The sequence below is a fragment of the Opisthocomus hoazin genome, chromosome 9 (genome assembly GCF_030867145.1).
Source record: "Opisthocomus hoazin isolate bOpiHoa1 chromosome 9, bOpiHoa1.hap1, whole genome shotgun sequence".
NCBI classification, from domain to species: domain Eukaryota; kingdom Metazoa; phylum Chordata; class Aves; order Opisthocomiformes; family Opisthocomidae; genus Opisthocomus; species Opisthocomus hoazin.
Genome location: NC_134422.1, coordinates 37,899,613 through 37,921,759, shown reverse-complemented (window position 1 = coordinate 37,921,759; position 22,147 = coordinate 37,899,613). Strand labels below are relative to the sequence as shown.

Sequence of the window (22,147 nt, the reverse complement as noted above, 5' to 3'; positions counted from 1 at the left end):
GCAGAGAGTGGCTCGAGAGCAGCCCTGAGGAGAAGGCCTTGGGGGTACTGGTGGATAAGCAGCTCAACATGAGCCGGCAATGTGCGCTGGCAGCCCAGAAAGCCAACCGTATCCTGGGCTGCATCAAGAGCAGCGTGGCCAGCAGGGCGAGGGAGGGGATTCTGCCCCTTTACTCCGCTCTCCTGAGACCCCACCTGCAGTCCTGCGTCCAGCTCTGGAGCCCCAAACATAAGAAGGACATGGATGTGTTGGAGCAGGTCCAGAGGAGGGCCATGAAGATGATCAGAGGGCTGGAGCACCTCTCCTACGGGGACAGGCTGAGGGAGCTGGGGCTGTTCAGCCTGGAGAAGAGAAGGTTCCGGGATGACCTTAGAGCAGCTGCCAGTGCCTGAAGGGGCCTACAGGAAGGATGGAGAGGGACTTTTCACAAGGGTGTGTAGTGATAGGACAAGGGGGAATGGCTCTGTACTGAAAGAGGGCAGATTTAAATTAGATATTAGGAAGAAATTCTTTTTCATGAGGGTGGTGAGGCCCTGGCCCAGGTTGCCCAGAGAAGCTGTGGCTGCCCCCTCCCTGGCAGTGTTCAAGGCCAGGTTGAATGGAGCTCTGAGCAACCTGGGCTGGTGTAAGATGTCCCTGCTCATGGCAGGGGGGTTGAAACCAGATGATCTTTAAGGTCCTTTCCAACCCAAACCATTCTATGATTCTATGATTCATAGTTTCACACCACTTTTGAAATGAGATAAGCAACATGCACCTAAATTTTTACAACAGCAGAGCAAAAGGGAGTTGATTGGAGAATTACAGCTGTCCAAACCTTGTGGTATCTGCTCTTCCCCACACTCAGCTCTTCCTGCTACTGAGCGAGCTCTGAGAGCAGCGGTTTCTTGTGCAGGAGCAGAGCAACTTTTTTTCCTGCTTCATAATCATTTGCAGGTTAATAATTAGTTCATCGGTTTGCCCCACGAGCAAGACCAGATCCTCCTGAGCTGGATGTGGCAAGGCGCTCGTGTCGCTGTCCCCGCGGACCCTTGCCACAGCCCCCTCCGCTGCAGAGCCTGGGTGCTGACGGCTCCAGCAACGCCCGCTTGCCCTGCTGGGAAGGAGAAAAGGAGAGAGCGCTTTAGCCAGGGTGAGAATGAGATGTGCCTGGCCATATCTCTGCCAGTCGCTGAAAAATCTGCAGGAGAATGTCCTGGGAATAAAAGATCCGCTTGTAAGACCGCTTAGCGATGTGATTTCGGTAGCTCTGCTGTATCGCTTGCTCCCCAGTAAAAAGAAAAATCGAGAGTTGGCATTTACTGTCAGCATTAAAAGTTGCTTTTCTTTCAGGTATCAGCAATGCAGAAGCCCGTCAGCCGGGGAAGGCACCGAACTTCAGCGTGAACTGGACGGTAGGAGACACTAGCCTGGAAGTTATCAACGCCACAACCGGCAAAGACGAAATGGGCCGTGCGTCTCGCCTGTGTAAGCATGCTTTCTACAGCCGCTGGATGCGTGTTCATGCCAAGGTATATCCTCCAGAGCGCTAGATTTTCCGCTGCTTCTTAATTCTGAATGACATATCTGTGCGTGCTGCTTTCCGTGTTCGGAAGCCGCTTTCTGAGCCTGTTCCGATTCGGACGTTAGCTGCCGCTCTGTGTAGTGATGGAAAAGAGCAACGCGTTTGTTGAGCTTATTCTTTAATTTGATGATGTCTGGTCCAAAGCGTGTGCGAGGATCTAATAGTCCGGGGTTTGCAGCTAAGTAAACAGAGGGTGCTGTCTCCTTGGAGCTCGCCCTCTCCGTTCACTTTATTCGGAAGGATAATCCCAGCGTCACTGCAGTGGAACCTACTGAGGTTTCGCTGTGTCCTCTCAGAAGGAAAAGCTGCAAGGAGCTACCTGTCGGTGGCTTTTCAGCATCTGGAATTCTTCTCCCACCGAGGGCAAATGATAATCCAGGCTCGCTGGGGCGGGACTGGTCCCACGAGTGGCGGTGCCGCGGCGTGGGGCCGCAGCAGGGCTGGCTTTGCCGGAGGCAGGCGTTGCCGTCGGGTGCGGTGAAGCTGGGCGCAGAGCCGCGATGGCTCGAAGGAGCGGTACTGCGTACCCCTCTGCCTTTGCCCGGACACTTGGTTCGGTAGCTCGTTCCTTCGTGTTAATAACAGTGGTTTCAGTAATTCTGCCGCTTGCAAGCTGTTGGGCTTAGTTTCTCGTCTCTCTTCTTTTCTCGTCTTCAATCCACACAGCTTTCCTCCAGCTTGCGCTCCAAGATCCTCAAGCCTAACCTGTACCACGAAACCAAGCAAGGAGCCAGCGAGTATCAGACTGCCAAAGCCTGTTTGTTTAAAGCGTTCCTGAAGGCGGGACTTGGAGCCTGGGTGGAGAAGCCCATCGAGCAGGATCAGTTCTCTCTCACGGTCTAATGCCCAGACTGCACGTCGCTTCGGAAAGGGGGGTGTTCTGGAAATTCCTGGTGTCCGGCGTCGCTTTCTGGCATCTCCACAGCTGTCAAAACATCTTCTTACCGTTTGGAGTTGGGTTTTTTCCCCTTTGTTTTCTTGAAACTTCATACCAACTGTTTATGTTTTGCCTAAGTGTTGAAACTCAATGAGGATCTGACACATAATTGTATATTTTGTTATGGGAAAGTAATTTCTGGTGTATTTCTAGAAATACTTTTACTGTAGAGAACTTTCAGTAAGGCTGCCCTTACGGGATACAATGACTCATTTTTTCTGGGTTAAAATAATTTCTTTTTTTAATTCAACGTCATCAAGTGCATGAAGAAATGGAAGTTTCTCTAGGTTTTACACCACACTTTTAGAAAGTAGCTCAATTTTTTTAAAACAAAATAGGTGACAAAGCTGATTCTGCTCCTCTGTTAACTTGTTTTTGAACTGCAGAGATTTCTAGCGTGTAGACCACGGAGCCAGAACGGAGTCTGGACAGCTAGTTTTTCCCCACTCCCTCGCTCTTTGAAACCAGCTGCTGAAAATTTCATGTCTTTGATGTATGTATTTATTAGTCTGTGACCCAGTTTTTAACATGCAGCTTTTTATTCTGTTTTTAAAAATACATTTACCTCCCATTTACACACATTGTGAAGTCTTCATTTTTTTTTTTTTTACCATCGTAAACTGGAAACAGCAAAATAATTGTTTGTAAGTTAAGAAGTTTAGTCTACAATGTGCAGAAACCTGTTTAGAAGTAGGCGATTTGTATATCCCGGGAACTCGTCAGGATACCATCGTAACTGTCACAGTCATAGGACAACTTTAAAAAAAGATTGCTCGTTTTAAGGGCACTGAGCCCGAATTGCCAAAACCAGACACTTGCTGGGTATGGATTGCTCTCCTCTCGAAGAAACGAAAAGCTCTTGTATGGACAAAAAAGTAGTTAAAACTTCTTTCCTGTGAGTTCTCTTTGCTTTCACCCCAGCTGTTGTGTCTCTGAGATTCCACTGCCTTTTGGCTTTACACGGGGGACGGGCTTCGTCAAGCTCGTTAGGTAAGTGGCTCTCCAACGTGCTTCCGTTTGCTTTGACGGTTACTTAGAAAGGTGTTTTTTCCTAAAGGTGTAGACGCTTCTGCTTTATGTAAAAATGTAAGATAGAAGGGAAATATTGTGAGATCAGTTCGATTAACTGGTGTATAGAAGGCATTTTTAACAACGCTTCTTAGTACGTGAAGTTTAGGGAGGATGAGGCGCTGCCCGGTATCGCTTCTCTGCTCGCGTGGCATGTCTCCAGGCGCATCCCTCGGCTCGTGCCCATCCAGGAATCACCCATGCTTTCCCAAGAGCATCGCAGAGCTCCTCCGTGTTCCCTCTGCAGACGGTGAAGGCGATGCTTCGCGGCGTGGGAGTTCACCTAGCAGAACCGACTCGGCACATCAGAGCAGCGGGCTGGTCCGTGCTTCGAAGTCAAGTGTTGCTTTCAGGCCCACATTGGGTCGGAGATGGAGTTCAGAGCCGTGCCGGCGCGCCTGCGGAGGCCGTGGAGCGGAGCGTGGGTCCCTCCAGCCAGCTTCACGGCCAGAGCCCGTGCATCATGACGCTGTGGCTGGAGGTACCGTACCTCAGCCCCAGCACCTCTGGGGGCTTAGCGAATACGTGGGGTGCCGGAGATGTTGATGGAAAAACACTTCTGGCCAGTCGTGAATGCCAAGGAGATGCGCTGCTTCGTTTTTGCTCGGGTAGGAGCCCGTTTTCAACTCCAAAACATGGTCGAGCTTGAAATTCTCTTGCGCATCAGGTGAAGCTTCTGGGTTGGTGTCTTTGCACGGAGGTGCAAACAGTGCGGGCATGGCAGTGCTACGGAGAACAGCGAGCACCGCCGTGGGAAGGCGAGCGATTCTGTGGCCTGGTGATCCCCGCGGAGAAGACCGTGCTGCTCCCAGAGGTTACTGCCCTTCCTGATGCCGGAGGAACGAATGTCGCCCGTGGCAATGGACGGGCTGCGTTAACTCGGCTTCGCTGGGGGCCGTCCTGTCCGCTCCTCGTGAGAACCCAGCGTGCTCCCACCGCCTCTGCCAGCCGGCTGAGGCTTAGCCTGACCTGCTCTGAAACTAGAAGGAATTTCACGGTCTGCGGTGGGATTTCATGAGCGCTCGGGCACCGGCCCTTGAGCTCAGCCTTCGCCGATCAACCTTTCATTGGCACTGCAGAAACTCTGCGGTGGCCGTAGCTGGACACCTGCGTGCGTTTCTGCAGGGTCGAGGGAAAGCTGCTTGTGCCCTGCGTCTTCTTGAGATCATGGCTGCTGTTAGGTGAAATGCACATTTTTAAGGGGCTCGGTCTGTTGAGAAATGAAGTCTGTTGAGAATTTCCAGCAAATTATTTTTACCCATCTTTCTGAAGTGCTCGTTCAAAAGTTGGTGTCTTTCTGGATTTTTTTGATGACCAGGAAAGTATTAGCTCAAACTATTTTTTTTTTTTATGAAGTCGCAGATACGAGCAATATATTTAAGTATTATTATAGACATAGTTTTTTAAGCTGTTCGAATGAACGCATAAAATTAAACTGTAAGGGAAACACGTTCCATGCCAAAACCTTTCGATGAAGGAATGGTGTGGGGTTATTTATGAGGAGTGAGTTCTCTTGTTTATCATTCCGGGATTTTAAAAAGGAAGAAGTTTTGCAGGGTTGTACGCAACCCGTCTTCTGGGAGTCAATAAAAGGCTGCTTGGCTTCCTTCACTTGCTCGTTCCTTCTTTTTTGTGCAGTGAATACGTGGCAAGACGTCGGGAGGCAGAGCTGTGGTTGCCGCTGCTCCTGTGTTCCTCGCAAACCGCCGTCGCCGAGCGAGAGCGGAGAGCGAGGTACAGAATTTCGAGCGAGTGGAAAAAGAGGAGACGGCTCGGCTTCGGGCGGGCGCCGAAGGCTGCGCCTGCCCCTTCTGCTGGGAGCCGGGGTGCTGAGCTGTCTGCTCCGCAAGGCCTGGGCTGGGGGGTGGGAGCCGGCCCGCGCAGGGGCTGGCGGGGCTGCTCTGGGAGCCGCTGCGGTGCTTGTGACGCTGGGGTGGATTTTTCCCCGTTTTTGATCGGATTAGGAGTGTTTTGTCTCAGGATCTTCAAAGGACTTTCAAGAGCGACAACTTCAGTGTTGATGAATACTTGAAATCTAACTTAAGGTGTTTTTCCTCCAGACGACAGCCTGGCTGTAATAAAGTTTGTAGGTTAGTAAAAGAGATAATTTTAAATATAGATGTTTGAAATATATATGTTCTGCGGGATCGTTTGAAGGAAATCTGGGCCAAAAGTTTTAACACTTGAAATGCCCGTTACGGCTGTACTCAGGAGCTGGTAACAGCTATAGCTTATTTCTCACCGCCCGTGCGTGCAGCGTATCGTCCGTAGGAGCTCGTTAGCAACTGCTCCGGGCCAGCGGCGCGGGTGCCCACGCAGCTCCGCGCGTCGCTGTGGCGATGGTAACCGTGAGGCTGCGTGCGGCAGCGGGGTCCCTGTGCGGCTGGCGGGTTTGGTCCGCTCCTCAGCGGGGAGGCATCTTTTCGGGGCTGGTTGCCGCGTAGGAAACGCGGGAGTAGAAGGTTTTTGTGCGCTTTTACACTCTGTACGTCCTCAAAGTTTAAAACAACTTGCAGCTGAAAGGCTGAGGAGCTCGGAGCTGGTGTTGCGCTTCACCAGTCCGGTTCTGCGATGTCCAAATCAATCTCATCCCGCTCTCTCGGTGAAAACGGGCACGAAGCAGAGCCGGCGGTGGCACGGGGCAGGGCGTGCGCCTCGGGGGAGAGTGGTGCTGCCTTTTGAGAGCAAGCTGTCTTTTTGAAAAATAACAGAAAAATAACCAATTCCCAATAACCGGGAACTGCGAATCCAGTCTAAGAATTGCGCGGTTGTGGTCACCACAGAATTGAGATGATTTATTTATTTTTTTTTTTTTTAATATCAATGGTTTTCTAAATAGCGACGATTATTATTGCCATTGCTTAAATCAGGCTTTAATGCTTGGGTGGCTCCCGCTTGCAGAGAAGCTGGGCTTTGAATGGTTTGTGGTTTTATCATCATAAAATGTCCACTGTGAAAATTATCTCCGAGTTTACTGACAAGGAAGAGCTGCAATTCCAGTATAGAGTCAGAACAAAAATGTCTAATGTTATTTAAAACCTAAGAACCCACAGAAATAAAATATAGAATATATCATTTTCCTGTCTCAGAATCGCCGTGTGGTTTTTGGTTTTTTGTTTGTGGGGGTTTTTTTTTTCCTAATACCAAGTGATTTCAGTGGAGTTTGAAAGATTGCGTTTTCACTTAGCGTGCTCCCCTTCGGAGAGGAGCCGGCGCTCATCCCGGAGCGAACGGGCGTGAGGTTTGAGAGCGACGAGTGGGTTTTGGCCGGGCTGCTGAGCTCGGGGCTGGGGCAGGTCCCTGCCGCCCGTGGGTGCGGTGGCCCGCGCTTGGTCCCTGCCCCGCCGGCAGCTCCGCGGAGAGCCCTGTGTGGCTCGGTCCGATGTTCTGCCGCTGAGTCCAACGGTTGGGGTAGGAAGGATGCAAACTGACGGCGGCTGCAGAAAACGAGCTGTGGCTGGAACACTGAGCCTGCCAGCGCTGGGGGAGAGCAGACAGGACCCGGGTTTCTCCTCAGATCCCATCAACGAGCGGTGTTTCTCTTCGCAGCCCAAGGTCTGTCCTGTTCCCGGTTGATAAATGGGCTGTTCACTGTGCCAGCGGCCTTTGCATGTGTTTTGTTCCCTTCAGTCATTCCAGGAAAGAGGAATTCAGAGCCGCGTGTGCTGTCAGTACCGAGGGCAGCCGGCCTCGGCAGGTGGGACGATTTAAAGGATTGCTGTTCTCCGGAGGGAAAGATCCCCAGCCGAGGTCACTGCAGTGGTTTTTAGGTTTTCAGTATCTGCGTCGTTATCACACCGATACCATTTTTGTTGTGGTTCGACTGAGACAAATTCAAGATCAAATGTGCGTGTGAATATGTATTTATACATATATATATATATTGCTGTGTATTATTTGCACTAAGCAGTTATTATTCTCCAGTCTTCCTGTGTGACAGCGTGAATACATTAGATTTACCTACCTGGTGTAAGGATATTAAAGAACGCTCTCAGAGACTGTCCTCAGCACTGACTTTCTCCATCCGTAAGCCCACCGTTGAAGACGGGACCTGGTTTTACCTCTGGTTTGTCGCTTCCCTTCCAGCACACTTGTTCCCATCCGGGTGTCGCTGCTGAAGCCCAACCCTTGGTCGGTTATCCTGAGCAATGACTGGTTTGCATCCCACCTTGCTTTGTTTAATTCATGTTTGTACAGAGATTTGAAAATATAAAGAGCTATATCATTGCTAAGTTTCATCATCGTTTTTGTGTTCCGGTATCGCCTAGCGGCAGCAAAAAACCAAGTGCGACGTCGGAGAATACCGTGCGCGTCCTTAACATGGTGGGTTTGGTGACAACCCTGAAGAGCTGGCGAGGAAGCGAGCTGAGGGCACCCATCTGAAGCTGCCAGCTCCATCTCCCAGATCGCAGCCTTTGCTGAGAGAAGGGGAGGGGAAGGCAGGGCACGGCCTCGCAGGTGACCGTGGCCCAAACACTCCCCCGAGCGTGCGTCCTCCCCTGCGTTTGGACGCCCTGAGCCTGGCTGCTGGGTCAGGGGGGGACAGCAAAAGCCGAATGGCCTGGTGCTCGCCATTTATCGGTGGCTGTCCCGGCAAACTATTTGTCCTCCTCGTCAGCTGGGTTATTAGCTCAATTCCTGGTTGGGAGCAGGGGCGAGATGGGAGCCACAGCCACAAATTGGGTGATGCTGGACCGGGGGAAGCGATGGGGCAGGCAGAGGGTCCGTAGCTGTTTGTGCGCCGGCGTATTGCGGGAAGCACCAGCCTGCAGATGCAGTAGGATGTGTTAATGGATATTTTTTAATCTTTCTCCTTCCTTATCTCATCTGTAGCGCAGCCTCATCAAAAAACTGGGCTCTGCATTTGATTTCCAGGCTTTGCCAATGGCCAGAATCGCGGTGACTCACCCGTGCCCCGCGCCGCGGTGTGGACACGGAGGTGCAGCCTGTCCGTGCTGCTGCTGACCCAGCTCTTCCCGAGGCAACATCAGCCCAGACCCGGTGACCTCAGTTGCTAAAACCATCACCTCTCTCCCTCCAGCAGCCTGCACTGAAGTGACACCGCCGTGGCGGCCCTCGGCCCCTGTCCCAGCTCCTGTGAGGGGACGCGTGTCCCACCAAGTGCCGGCTGCGGCACGGTGGGGAAGCACCCACCACGAAGGGCGAGGCGAGGGGTACGCAGAAACTCGCTCCCCTGAGCACACGTGGGAGGATGCTTCCATGGTCAGCAGCCGAGGGCGGTCACCCATGGGACCAGACAGGCAGGCAGGTCCTGGAGAGGCTGTGCGTGCTGCTCTGCGAGGTGGGACCCAGGGGCAAGCAGAGATCTTTACCGCAACCACTCAAGGCCAAGCTTCTCACGTCTGAATGTCACCGTGTCTCCAACTTAGCACTCAGGCTTCCCAGTGACTTTGCGTGTCTGCCAAAATCCAGTATTTGTGAGGACAGCGAAGGTGTTTGGGACACACTCGCCTGCCAGATGCCATGGTCTAGCTAATGCCCACATTGGTGCTGTTCAAATAAAGATAGTGCTTCGTAGCAACAGTAAACAGCAGCAGCTATTTTAGGTGCTCTAAAAGAAGCAAAAGTATTCCCAGGCAGGAGAAGCGTCACCCCAAGCTTAGCAGGTGTAGCAGCGTTTGAAGTGGGCAGCTTGCAGGGTCACTGCCACAGCCACAGGCACCGCTGGGACCTCTGCCGTGGCGGCAGCCAGCCTTCGGAACCTCAAAACCGACAAGATGGGAACCCATCTGAGTTCCCAGAAGGGAGAAAGAAGTAATAAGCATGAACATGTCACATCAAATGCTAAAAAAGCTTTTTATTTAATGAGGTATACATCACACGTAAAATGCCACCGTTGCTTTACATGGCGCGCAGGCTGAAGGAGAAGCTTGGTGAGAAAAGGCACTGCTTTGAAATGCTCGGCTCCCCGCTTCGAGAGGCTCAGCTCTGCACGGAGATACCATAAACAACTGGTAGGAACGGGAGAGCTGCTGCTGCCTGAGCAGCGTTCACAGCTACTGCTGCCACTGCACGGGAGGAACAACCCCAGTGCCTGGGAGCATCTGCGCAATGTCCACTGCGCGGTCCAGGAGGACCTACCCAAGCCAAGAGGAAAGAGTGAGCAAAGGGTCTGCTAACAGCGAGGTAACCTGGTAGAACTGACTTTGAGGGAAAATGCCTGCTTCCCCTTCTGAAATCTGTCTCCCTGTCCGCTTTTGGAAAAAGGTTTCTCCTCCTGAACAGAGCCGTGTAGCCCCATGGGGCAGAAGACCCACCTGAAGCACAGAACGGAGCAGAACGCTTCCCAGCAGCCAATTCTGCGTGGCAGGAGGCGGCAAGAGCTAGAAGTGGTCCCAGTATGAAACCCTTCCCAAACAGGAGCTGCGCTGTCCCTGTAGCACGGGGCCCTCCTGCTGTACCGCCGGCTGGCTCCATCAGAGCACGGCCTCACGCGCGAGGTCCCCGACTGCCGGGCTCACGCGCGTCACCTTGAGGCCCAGCGACCTCTGCTCCCTCGCGTAAATGGAAAGCAGAAACGCAGGGAATTCATTTGTTGGGTCACCGGGACGATCCGCTGAACTGACGTGGGCACTGGGAGGCCTTCCAGCACGCTTGCTAGCGAAGCGTCACTGTCACTGAACTGAGGGACCGGGCGACCCCAAAAAGGTGCCGACTTCTGCATCGCTCCAGCTGTGCAGGCCTCTGGGAGGACAGCGGGGAAAAGAAGAAGTTTCCTTTGCGAAGGGAAAACGTACGAAGAAACGTAACCTTTTCTGACCAACAAGCCCTATCTTTGTGGCTCTCTCAGCACAGCCCCACTGAGGCTGCTGTTGGGAGCAGCTGTTCAGGTAGAAACACCACCTCCTCTTCTTTCATCGAGCACAGACTGCAGTCTGAACGTTCACTAATTATTATTTGAAAAGGCAACATTTCCCCAAGGAAAAGGGAAGATTTCCCCAGCTCGCGTAGTGCGGGTTGCAAAACCGAGACGTGCTTTTTGCAGAGAGGCAAACGCTGCACAGAACAAAAAACAAGAGACAGAATTGCAGTACAGACCACAGCCGTGTGCGTTACATTTTTATAAAAGTTAAAACCGCTCCTCCTCTTCCTCAGAACTCCAGAGAAAGCCGCGACTTTCTTTGTTACTCAGTTTCAGGACAAAGTTCTGCCTTTCAGGTCTCGGCTGCGGCGCCTGGTGTTGCCCTCTCATCCTCGCTAGGCTGAGAACCGGACCCCGGGCCGACTTCGTCTGTCTCGCTGCCATCAACGCCCGACTAAGGAGGTGAGTATTGCTTGTGCTTCGAAACCCAAATGTCACATAAACACTGAGAAGAGGGCAGAGGACTGAGCTGTAGTTTGGTCAAAGGGAGATGTTTCCCCACAGTTTTTCCTTACTCATTCGAGCTTGCCAGTCCTTGTATTTCTCCGTGTTTTAGTATACGATTTTCCAGTGAGTTGGCTGCTCACAGTTTTTCTCTTTTTCACCACAAAATCGGTTGTAAGTTGTTTTTGGATCAAATCCCAAGATCTCCCTTTCCTCGTGGATCCGGAAGGAAAATGTCGACACTGAGGTGCCTATAAAATACCTGTGAGAGAAGTCAGAACGGGTTGGTGAAGGAGGGCAGTTTTTAAAAGGGGAGTAATTGATTTCAGTCCAATGAACTTCACTGTTCACTGAAATAGTACGATAATGAAATGATCATGTATTTTTTATATATATACACAATATAACTACTATACATCTGTTATATACATCGGTTATATAATATCATGCCGTACACAATCTGTGAACAACTCTACCCAGGTCAAAAACAATATTCAGTTTTGTGACAGGAAGATTCGGCTCCTGAAAGAGAAGTCCCATTCGCTACCTTGCATGGGCGCAAATCCACTGGTCGATCACGGCCCAGCCCCCATCTTTGTAGAGTTCCAGCTCCTCCCAAGAGGGTTCAAACCTCACCATCTCGGGCAGCAGTTTCCTGAGCAACTCGATCTCTGAAAAAGGGGAGGATAAAGATTTATTTTTACGTTATAAAGAGCAACTCGCTGCGGTCATAAAATGTAGGTGTTTAAGGGAACTTTGAGTGAGCAGTTACAGAGCAAGTGAAACCAAAATCTCTACCAATAAATTCGACAGCGACCTCGGATCGGTTACCGCCGATGCCATGCCCTGCAGGGTTATTCTGACACCACGTGTTGAAACGGGTCCCCAGACACTGCTGGGAGGGAGGTGCAGCCCTGGGATAAGGCCTGGAGGGGGAAGCCCACCCTTGGGGGTTTCTGAGCCTTGGCCACACACAGCCAGGGTAACCCCAGTCTGGTGCTGGGGGCAGCCAAGGGGAAGGCTGGGTGGGAGACTTCAGAGGACCCTTCCCATCAGCAGGTCCGAGAGCCTCTGAAATGCTAAGGAAAAAGGTAGGATGGAAAGAGAAGGAGGAACAGGCAGATTCAACTCCCAGTTTCTCATTGTAGAGACCGTCAAACCTCCTACGGGAAATACCAAGTGAATGGTTTGATACCAACTGCTCAAGCTGGAAGGAAACAGCTGCCCAGTCCTGTTCAATTCCCCGTTCAATGATGGAGGCGCATCAACTTCCAGTCATTCATAAAAACAAAGTAGTAATTGCTGAACTCATTGTCAAAATTGTAACTCATGGTCAAAAGTTACCAAGCCTAAACTGACAATAATCTGCCTACCTTCTTCAACAGCATCAGTGGCTATGAAAACCTTTTCTAGTTTATGCATGTCCAAGAGGCTGCGGATTTTCTTTGCTGCTCCTTGCAGGGAAGGCACGTCTTCTCGGTGACCCCAAATGAAGTCTTTCCTTCTGAGATGAACCCCAAGGTATGGACCACCTAGAGCTGTGCCCGTCTTTACCTAAGAGAGAAAGATAATAAAAAACTGGAGAGCACCGCTATTTATTCACACTGCGAAGGCCTGAATCCATAACCTCTGGATAAAGCACTGAATGACTCTAGCTGCAGAGAGTAATTTTAAAGTATGGACTGGCAGTATTTTGGGACACTTCTTGCAACATTTTGATCTTGGGTGGCCTGCATGGTACAACAGAAACTACAGTGCGCAACCTTTGTAAGCAAAACCTGCTCTTCTTGACCAAATCCGCAACTGGCAGTTTGCAGCGGAACTTTAGACCTGCGGATGATGCTGAATACAAGAAGAAATATGAGTTTCCTGTAGGGAAACGAGGGTAACAGAAATCTGGCACCCCGAGCCAGTCAGCCATATCTCAACAGACTCCGGTAACTCTTGTCATGCAGGGAGAAGAGGACACAGGAGGAACACGCACATCCACCTTGATGCAAGCAGGGAGAGCCAGATTCACACGTAGCTTCCAGTATTCCCTGCAGTGTACAGCCAGGTGTACACAAAAAAGAAAAAAGAAATGTATATTATTACATTTGTTATGGGAAACAGACTGTTACGATTTTACCTTCATCTGTGTCCAGTCCTCCTTGTAATGAGTCCTGTCCGCCTCATCCGTGGACTGAAGATATTTGTTTCTGAACTCGTCTCCCACTACACGGAGGTGTTTAGCAAACACCATGCTCCGACGGGTCTGTTGGAATAAGAGCAGATGCCGAGTCGGAGAAAGGGAGCACTAAAACTGACTAAATGGAGATAGTTCCACATGCACAGAGCTTCCAGGATGCAGTTCCTTCCGCTACATCCATGCAGCACTACAAGCAACAATTTTTGACCTTTCACCTGAGCTTGAAGTGTTTTAATCCTAATCATAACCACATTTATAACCAGCATACTTGTCTGGCCCTGCAATACACTGGTGTACGGAGTAGACTGTAGTTATTTACACAGCAGAACATACAATATAGCAAAATAAACACTCTAGCAATATACCTCACCTTTGGAAACAAAAGCTGGGCGAAGACTTTAGCTTGCGAAACACCTGTAAGAATAAAACCCGCTTGAAAAAAACTCATGCATCTAGCCACAGACACTCCTATCAAATTCATTGGAAAAGTGATGAAAAAGGAATTGCTTCCTTCACCTGTGGACAAGAACCTCTTGCAAAGATACTGCGATGCAGTTACCGCTGTACACAGACACACGCAGCCCTCTCATTGACTAAGGACATCCCACCTGACTTACACTGCCTACAAAGGACACTTGGCAGTGGTCTAGTTCTTCATTTTATACAAGCCTGCAGCCTGTTGCGTGATGGGCACCAAGGAAGGTGCAACGAAAACACTTTGCTTTGGTTTCCAGTGGCCTCTCTTAGCATGGTGAAGCCCACAGTGGATGGAGCTCACTACACAGCGGAGAGGCCAGGCGGAGCCCTACTGGTACGCCAAGATACAGCCACACCAACCGTGCCTTTGCTTTGCTCTAGCAGAGAGGCAGGAACCAGAATCTGCCAGCCTTTTTTCACCTTTTTCCGGAGCAGCCAGTTCTCCGTACGCCAAATCCGCTCTGGTTGAACCGGTTTCTCCTCCGCATCATCAATAAGACACAGAACAATTTAGTCTTCTGTAAGATCCATCACGCTGGTACCTGGAGATCCATGCCCCTCCAGATATTTGTCAGAAGTACAAAGCCTGCTCTTCTAGCATCTTTAAAGAGATCAGCACTGGCTTTCTAACCCCACCCCAAATCCTCCAGCAAAACGTTTACGTTAAGGGAGGATGTACACACTGGGGAGGACAATAAGCATCTCTGAGTGCTGTGCTCGTGTCAAACACCTCTACACTTTGTCCTGACGGACTGCACGACTGCCATGTCGTGTCTGGCACCCACGCAGTACGCTGCGCCAAGTTTTTGCTGGGCACGAAGCGCTCCTCTGACAGCAGCTGTTCTGGATGAGCGCTTATTTGGCAACAGCCTATGTAAAAGAGAAAACAGATGAACGTGTGAACCTCCACTGACGATTTCTGAAGTGGGTGCTCTCTGTATCTGGTTATTTAAAGTGTATCTTTCAAATCTGCGTGTGCAATATCGTCATCCTTTCCAACTACCTCCAAGATTTGCTGCTCAATTTTTCTGTGATTTTAAGTTTGGGAAAACAAACAAAAGCAACCAAACAAAATCAGTGTTGGTTAGGCTCCCTTTCATGTATATTAATTGAATTAATGGTACAGATCCTCTAATTCTTTGAGATCATTCCCCATAATGGTGAACCAAATGCAAAACTGCCGGCTTTTCTGGAGTTGTCCTTAGAGAACTTTCTGCTTCCATGTAGATGGTAAAGCCCTCATGTGGTCTACGTGCTACACTGACGCTCTTCAAGGGATTCAACAGTTGCTCCTAAACCATTTTGGGAGGTCTTTCCAGCTCCGTGGTCATTCAACCATTAAGAATCCCAAAACAATACTTTTCAGCTTGCAGTGGTAGAGAAGCCTAGACAAAAACAGCGACAACAGTGAAAGCAATGCAGCTCAAAATTAAATCCAAGTATTTTTGGACACCGAAGATGACGTAGGTTGGCTGCAAAGGGAAGCTGGCTTGTTACGATTTAAAAACTTCTTTGAGACAAGAGAGCATCTGTTAGCACAATTTATAGAGAACTCCAGATGTTATCCAGAGAGTTATTAAGAAAAATACAACCACCACAAATCATGCAGGTAGTTACTATCAAAATAAAAGAAACAATATTATCCAGAAAGTTTTAAATAATTTTGAGACAAGTTTAAATTGTTGAGACAATGTTTAAATTGCCACGGATAAGAAATGTGCGTTACGGATCCGTGTGGATTTCACGTCTGCTGTTACAGGACAAGTCAGACTCAGAAATGATACGTGGGTTGCATTTCTCTGTTAGGAAAGTCACTCTCAATGAAAAATTCATAGTTAGCAAACAACTGTTTGGCCCATTTCTGAAAAATATGCCATATACCAAGTGAACAGTCAGATGTTTCTATCTTAAAAGACTTGTTTCACAGTATCGTGAGAGTCACTTTCTCTTAGAAATTTTAATTACATCAAGCACTCCATACTGTGTTTCGTTTTCCTGTGGCTGAACCCTTAACTTTGTCTTCAAACTTTTCCCATAGGAACTATTTTACCATAGACCCTTGGGTGGGGTCTCCCAAAGTGCTCAGTGTCACCTTGAAACCCGTGGGAACGTTGCCATCGATGAGAGAGTTAGGACAACACTGAGCCCTTTTGGGAATTCTTTTGAAAAGTCTAATCTTGAGGCTGACTGGACCAGAAACTGCACAAGGGCAGCTCCCTTCTGACTGCAGCTGTGTTGCACAGGAGAGGGCCTGCTAAACACCACGCCCTGCGGCACCGAGTCTTTGGGGACCAGACACCAGGAAAAATTCCTGCATTACATTAATCCACTGCAGGCTGAAGGCCATCTTTAGCACACACCGCTGAAACATAAGACACAAATTACTTTCAAGAAAAGAAACCCGAGGCAAAACTGAAGCACGTGTCGGTTATTGAATTTTTATCAGAACCAAGCAGAAAGTCTAGAGAATCTAACTGGAAAATACTCACATTCCAATAATCTTTCCCTCCGTAGTGGTCATGAAGAAGGTTTTCAGCTCTGTCTAACATCACTGACCTATTAAAAATTGTAAAACTGAGTGCAGTTCCCTTAGGAATGGCATTTAGATTACGACGTTTCTTTATACAGTTGCCAGGATAAAGCACAGACTATCATCTGCTTGCAAAGGGAGCACAGGGAACAAGGGATAGGCTGCCATTCTGTTCTGTGTAAAGCCAATTGTGACCCGTGGCCTGGTGGGGAGAGCAGGGGACTACGCCACTGCGCGTTCCTGCTCTCTTCCTTCGTGAATGGTACCCTTAATTGCGACAGTGAAACACAAACAAGCATCAGCTGTCCCTCACATAGTCCTCGCGGTAGCTGCACGTATCAACATGGAGCTCTGAACAGGTGAAGTCTGAAGACACAAGCACGCATGCAGGTAAGGGAAATCTCATCGATATCACCCACCAGGATTTCCTGGCAGCCTTCCTTAAAGGCTTTTAAGAAAACTTAACAGCAACGGCACAGGAGGGCAGGTCGTTGCACAGATTGAAAAAAAAAAAAGAAAAGTTTCAAGACAGGGATAAATGTCCAGTTCTCACTGCAGAGCGAGGTCACAAGTGGAAGGGATCTGCTTTTCACCACAGAATCACAGAATGGTTTGGGTTGGAAAGGACCTTGTAGATCATCTGGTTCCAACCCCCCTGCCATGAGCAGGGGCATCTTCCACCAGACCAGGGTGCTCAGAGCTCCATCCAGCCTGGCCTTGAGCACTGCCAGGGAGGGGGCAGCCACAGCTTCTCTGGGCAACCTGGGCCAGGGCCTCACCACCCTCATGGTGAAGAACAACATAGAAAAGGGCGTGAACTCTGGAGTGACCCAGCTTGCCGATCATTTTGAATTGCTCAGAGCAGCAAAGGCCAACCGTGAAGAATTAGAGAAATTTGATGACTGGCCAATAAAGTGGCAGATGAAATCTAATGTAGGAGCGCATCTACTAAAAATAAAAAACAATAAAAAATGTTGGCTTCGTCTGGTAACTAAAGGGCTCTACGCTAGCCATCGATGCTCAGGAACGAGGGCAGTTTGATGAAAACGTCAAGGCAACGCTCACTGCAGGTCAGAAAAAGGAAGCTGTACGTTAGGGATTGCCAGAAAAAGAAGAGAGCGCTAAACAGAGCGCGTCACTATGCCACTACGTAATGGGTGTACCCACGCTCAGTGCGCGGGATCCAGCTGAACCGTAAAGGTTCAGAGAAGGGCGGTGACGATGGCCAAAGGCAAGGAATGGCTTTCATGTGAAGAACCACTACCGAAGCCAGAACTCTTCACACCCCAGAGAAGACAATATGATAGAGAGATGCAGAATCATGCATGGCGCGGAGGCGAATATGGAAAAGCTGTCTCTTCCACTCCGTGAACTAAGGGACATTAGATGAAACCTGCAGGTAGCAGTTAGGAAAGGAGGTGGGTTTTCATAGGAGGCACCATTAAGGTGCAAAAACTTTAGGTCTTCTCCCAAGATTTTGTGGCTGCTAACGGTGTGCGTGGGGAAACGTTCAAAGGGAAGCTGCACAGATCCATGGACTCACCGGAGGATATACAAGATCGGAAAATCACTTTTGGCTTAGCGAGTCCCTACAACCACAAACATGAAGGGCATGACAGGACTCGGGGGAGGTATTATACACATTGCCCAATTCTCATGCTTTTCCCCAGACATCTTATTTTAGCCGCTCTTGGATTTCACTCTACTAAACTAGACCGATTTTAACCTGAACCACTGCAGCTGCCCTTACATCTCAGTTGTGTTGGTGCTTCTTCCTACTCTTGTCTGACTGAGAACTGTGATCTTGTGGATAAAGCACCTTGTCTGTGTGTTAGGAATACCTGGGCACCCCTCCTGATTTTTCTCTTGACCTTCCTCATTGTCAGACCTCTGACAGTGGCCATGTAAGAGTGAACTGTAGGGCTAAACACAGAGAGCTCGATGGTTTATTTAATCCAGATTTCTGCTATCACTGTCAAAGATTATGGTAAAACGTCCTACAACCTGTTGTAAAACAGGACAGCTTCCTCTGCTCCCAGCTACAGATCCCCACTGCTCTGCTTAGAGGAACCTTCATCTCATTTCCAATTAAGTCATCTTGATGTCAAATTTTTGGATGTTTTTGCTCTCATGGCAAAACTGCACTTCAGTTTACAAGGTTTGTGTTTCTCTTATGGATTTATTCCCCTGATGATTCATAGACAGTGATTATTTCCTCTTCCTCTTCTCCCCTGTACCCCAGCAGCTTTCACTTTGCTACGCAGTCTTCAGTTGTTACGGGGTCACAGCTGACTGGAAATACTTTGCTGCTGGGATAACGCAAGTGTGCTCCATCTCTCGTATCACAGCTTTCCCTTCCTCCGATCACCCTAGCAGCATCTCGGAGCAGAAAGACGAAACGTGCTGCTCGCCTTCTCTAAACCCAGCTCGCACAGCCGAGGACAGACGTCCCACGAGACCAGGCCCTGCACCTCGTGATCCCAGACGTGGGTGTGGGGAGCACCGACAACTCTCTGTTCATTCCCTCTTGACCTTGAAGGCTAAAGGCAGGAATGGTAAACACAGGGCAGCAAGGACGTTTAGCTACCTGAGAGAGAACACGAAGCAGCTCAAGGCTGTTTGCTCTTAGGTTTTAGCACTGCAGCATTTAACCTAACTTACAGGTGGGTGTTGTTTCTTAGTGTAAAATCCTCCCGTAACGATTTTAAGGGATTACAATAAGTGATGAAGTACCGCAACAGCGGGACATAGCCTGTAAGTTCCCGCTGCTCTTCCCACCTGGCAATGGGTCTGTGGGCACGCGGTACCACAATAAACAGAAATAAAAGCCAACTCACTGTGCTGAAGTGTTCTTCAGAAGGATGGGAGCCACGATAGAGGCAGATCCTTGGACAGACAAACAAGAGACGTTTAGGCCCCGCGTTTCCTCGTAACCCCAGAACCATCCCCTGAAACGGAACACAAAGCAGTGGTTCACAGGCTTGTATTTTAAATGAATGCCATGTATATCATGAAACAAACCCTAGAAATAGGATATATATAATGTAAATAAACCAGCCAGCTCCTCTGTACTGTTTTTGTGTCAAACAAGAGCTTTTAAAATTAGATCTTCTAGAACCGATACACCATTTTATTACTGATGGGGTTTTAAAACCAAAGCGAACCCGGCGCATCCAGAGATTCTCAGACACCACCCCAATAACCACCCACGTCTGTTCCGTCAGAGCAGGCAAAATGCGCACTGAACACAACCAGGAAGCAGACTGAAAGGCCTGCTAGGTGTTACCTGTAGTACCCGTGTTTGTCTTTGGAGTACATAAGCTGATCAATGCACGGCCTTTCGTCTATTTTTTCTTCCCACGTCCCTTCTTTCCATCCTTCTGCGTAGCCTTGTAGGACATAGATCTGTCCGATAAAGGGCCCACCTGACTCTGAGCAGAAAGCGAAGTGCTTGTGAGCATGAAAACAACCACACGATAAAGGTACGAACTAGCATCACTTGCAGTTAAAAATCTGATAGAAATGCTAATAGTACATTACTCCCTTGTTTTCCCTATAAAAAAGGAAGTTCTGTGTGAGCCAGGAAAGCTAAAAGGTTCAGGGGATGCGACAACCTGCTACTCCCACCCAGCTATGCCTGACTTCCCGTGCCAGACAGAACTGAATCGCCGTGGCAATGTAAATTTAAAAGCTGGGTAAAACACGCTATGAAGCACAGAGGCTTTCAGTTCTGTAGGCAGCTGCTACGGGAAGAGTGCCTCGAAGGAAATGACAAGTCCTTCTTCCCCTAAATTTCAGGGTTTCTAAATGCTTTTTCCTTAAAGGTAAGGGACAGCAATCCCATCAGAGCTCCTTCCAGAAGCGTGACACTCGGTGGCCTTTATTTTCTCTGCGGAAAATGTCTGTGACAGCGCTGCAGGTCTTGGCGTTTGGCGATTAGCTCAACGTGGCATTAAAGCCTGAAGGAACCAACTCCATGGCTTCCTTGTTCTTCGGGAAAGCCTTTCTGATACAGCATTTTGCAGACAAAAAAGCAGGGGATAAGCGATTCGAGTACGCGCAGCATCGACGATGAAAATGTCAGCTCAACGAGGCACCCGCTGAACAGCTTTGACCGTCCCAGCACCTCCAGGAAAAGGTGGCTTGTCTGCGTTTCGAGGGAGAGCTGCAGGCTGCCTCTCTCTCCTTACAGCGTTGTTACTACCGCCAAAATGACGCAGAATTATCTGTGACTGTAACCAGAGGCATGAACTGCGTTTCTCCAGGGCGCTGAGGAAGTCGAGGGGCCGACAGTGCTACATCAAATGAACTGTGAATTAACTGGTTTATTTCATCCCAGTGGTTTGTTGCTTGGCACAATTCCCTCCCACCCCTCTCCTCGCCACCTTTCTTTATTTCACATCTAAGGATAAAAGCACACATAGAGATAAACCTGCGAAGAAACCACCTCAAATATTCAGCCAACTGCAGATCGTACGATTCCATACTCTACCCGCAAGGAACTGCTCGTGTTCGATGACCGGGATGTTCCTGCTGAGGCTGGGGAGATCGAAGAACTCGGACCACGGGATCCGGACCTGGAGGATGTCGGGGCTCTGCCAGTGGTAAAGGCGTCCCCAGGGAGGCAGAACCAACACCCAGTTCTCGCTTTTCAGCAAGGTCTTTAGAAGCGAAGCGACGCGAATATAGACATCTCTGCGAAGGTTGAACCCTTCGGGAGGGTTCACATCGTACAAGAGGTACCTGGGGAGAACAATTTAATCACTTCCAGGAGTTTGAAATGTTTGGTGCTTTTTTTTTTTTTTTTAAATGCCGCGACCGCGTGATGCAGCTCTATCGGGGTGGAAACTGCTCCTCTTCCCTGCGCCGGGATGAAGGAAGGGGATGAAGCAGGGGGAGGCAGAGCCACAGCGTGCTGCTGGGGCTGGGGGGACCACGGGGGTCTCCTGGGGGGCCACAGAATCACAGAATCACAGAATGGTCGGGGTTGGAAGGGACCTTTGTGGGTCACCCAGTCCAACCCCCTGCCGAAGCAGGGTCATGCAGAGCAGCCTGTGCAGGACCGCGTCCAGGCGGGTGTTGAGTATCTCCCAGGGGGTCCCCAGGCCCCGCTGGGAGCAGGGCGGCAGCGCCAGGCGAAGGAGGACCCCCCCAGCCGGGTGGCACGGCGGGTCCCCCCGCCCCTCACCTGGTGCTGGGCGCGGCGGCGGCGGCGGGCAGCGAGGAGGCGGCGTGGCCGGCGCGGAGGGCGGCGGGGGGCGGCTGGGCGGCGGCGGCGGGGGGCGGCGGGAGGGCCAGCGCGGCCAGGCCGAGCAGCAGCGCCAGGCGGCGGGCGGGGCCCTGCGCCGCCATCTCGGCGCCGCGCTCCCCCCTCAGAAGAGACCCCCGGTGAGGGGCCGGAGGCGGGAGCCGGTCAGGCGGTTCAGCTCCTCCAGGATCTCCGCTTCCTTCCGGTACATCTGCGGGGGGAGAGGGGGGGGTCACGGCTGGCTCCGCGGAGCCCCCCCCCGCTCCCCCGCTTCCCTCAGCGCCGGGGCACCGTACCCGCCGCCACTCGCGTTCCGTGTCGTGCCGGTAGCCGAGCAGGTGGCACAGGCCGTGGGCTGCCGTCACCTGCGCGGAGAGAGCACAGCGCGTCACGGACCGAGCCGGACCCCCGATCCCGGGGACGGGCACCGGGCTCACCGCCAGGACGCCGTCGAAGTCCTCCCCGGTGCGGCGGCACTGCCGGTGGATGTACTCCACCCCCAGGAAGATGTCCCCCAGGTTGTACTCGTCCCGGCGGCTCGGCCGGGGCAGCTCCCCCGCCTCCACCCGGTGGAAGGGGAAGGAGAGCACGTCGGTGGGCTCCGGTCGCTGCCGGTACTCGCCGTTCAGCCGCCTCATCAGCCCGTCACCGGCGCAGACCAGCCCCACGTCGAAGCGGGACGCGCCCAGGGCGGCCCGCAGGGCGCAGACGGCGCGGCGGAGCGGGGCCCGCCGCACCGGCACGGCGCGCTGGGCGTTCCGCAGGGCCACGCTCATGGCGGCGGCGGCGGGGCCACGCCCCCCGCCTC

At 50.9% G+C, this 22,147-nt stretch overlaps 3 protein-coding genes across 6 annotated transcripts in view; 1 reads left to right on the top strand and 2 right to left on the bottom strand.

The window, feature by feature from the left end:
* ADARB1 (adenosine deaminase RNA specific B1) overlaps positions 1 to 7,781 on the top strand; it is an 88,581-nt gene extending 80,800 nt beyond the window's left edge. Inside the window, exons 10-12 of one of the 4 annotated variants that reach the window (XR_012765026.1) lie at positions 1,333 to 1,511; positions 2,231 to 3,491; positions 5,208 to 7,781. Coding sequence is in view for 2 of the 4 variants with exons in the window: in XM_075430471.1 (XP_075286586.1) it covers positions 1,333 to 1,511; positions 2,231 to 2,407 (356 nt within the window). In the remaining 2 variants the exon portion in view is untranslated. Of the gene's footprint in view, positions 1 to 1,332; positions 1,512 to 2,230 lie in introns of all 4 variants that reach the window. The other 3 variants (XR_012765025.1, XM_075430471.1, XM_075430473.1) reach the window with 3 other exon arrangements.
* Positions 7,782 to 9,367: 1,586 nt separating this feature from the next.
* Positions 9,368 to 21,443, bottom strand: POFUT2 (protein O-fucosyltransferase 2). The gene is made up of 9 exons (XM_075430184.1): positions 21,280 to 21,443; positions 20,584 to 20,834; positions 19,378 to 19,522; positions 18,929 to 19,039; positions 16,051 to 16,117; positions 13,025 to 13,150; positions 12,270 to 12,450; positions 11,444 to 11,567; positions 9,368 to 11,158 (listed from the first exon to the last, which is right to left on the bottom strand). Exons 1-9 carry the CDS (start codon positions 21,441 to 21,443, stop codon positions 11,005 to 11,007), a joined length of 1,323 nt encoding a protein of 440 aa, XP_075286299.1. The 3' UTR covers positions 9,368 to 11,004.
* Positions 21,444 to 21,463: 20 nt separating this feature from the next.
* On the bottom strand, positions 21,464 to 22,115 carry YBEY (ybeY metalloendoribonuclease). Its single transcript, XM_075430185.1, has 3 exons — positions 21,777 to 22,115; positions 21,636 to 21,704; positions 21,464 to 21,550 (listed from the first exon to the last, which is right to left on the bottom strand). The coding sequence occupies exons 1-3, from the start codon at positions 22,113 to 22,115 to the stop codon at positions 21,464 to 21,466; spliced, it is 495 nt and encodes a 164-aa protein (XP_075286300.1).
* Positions 22,116 to 22,147: the final 32 nt, after the last annotated feature.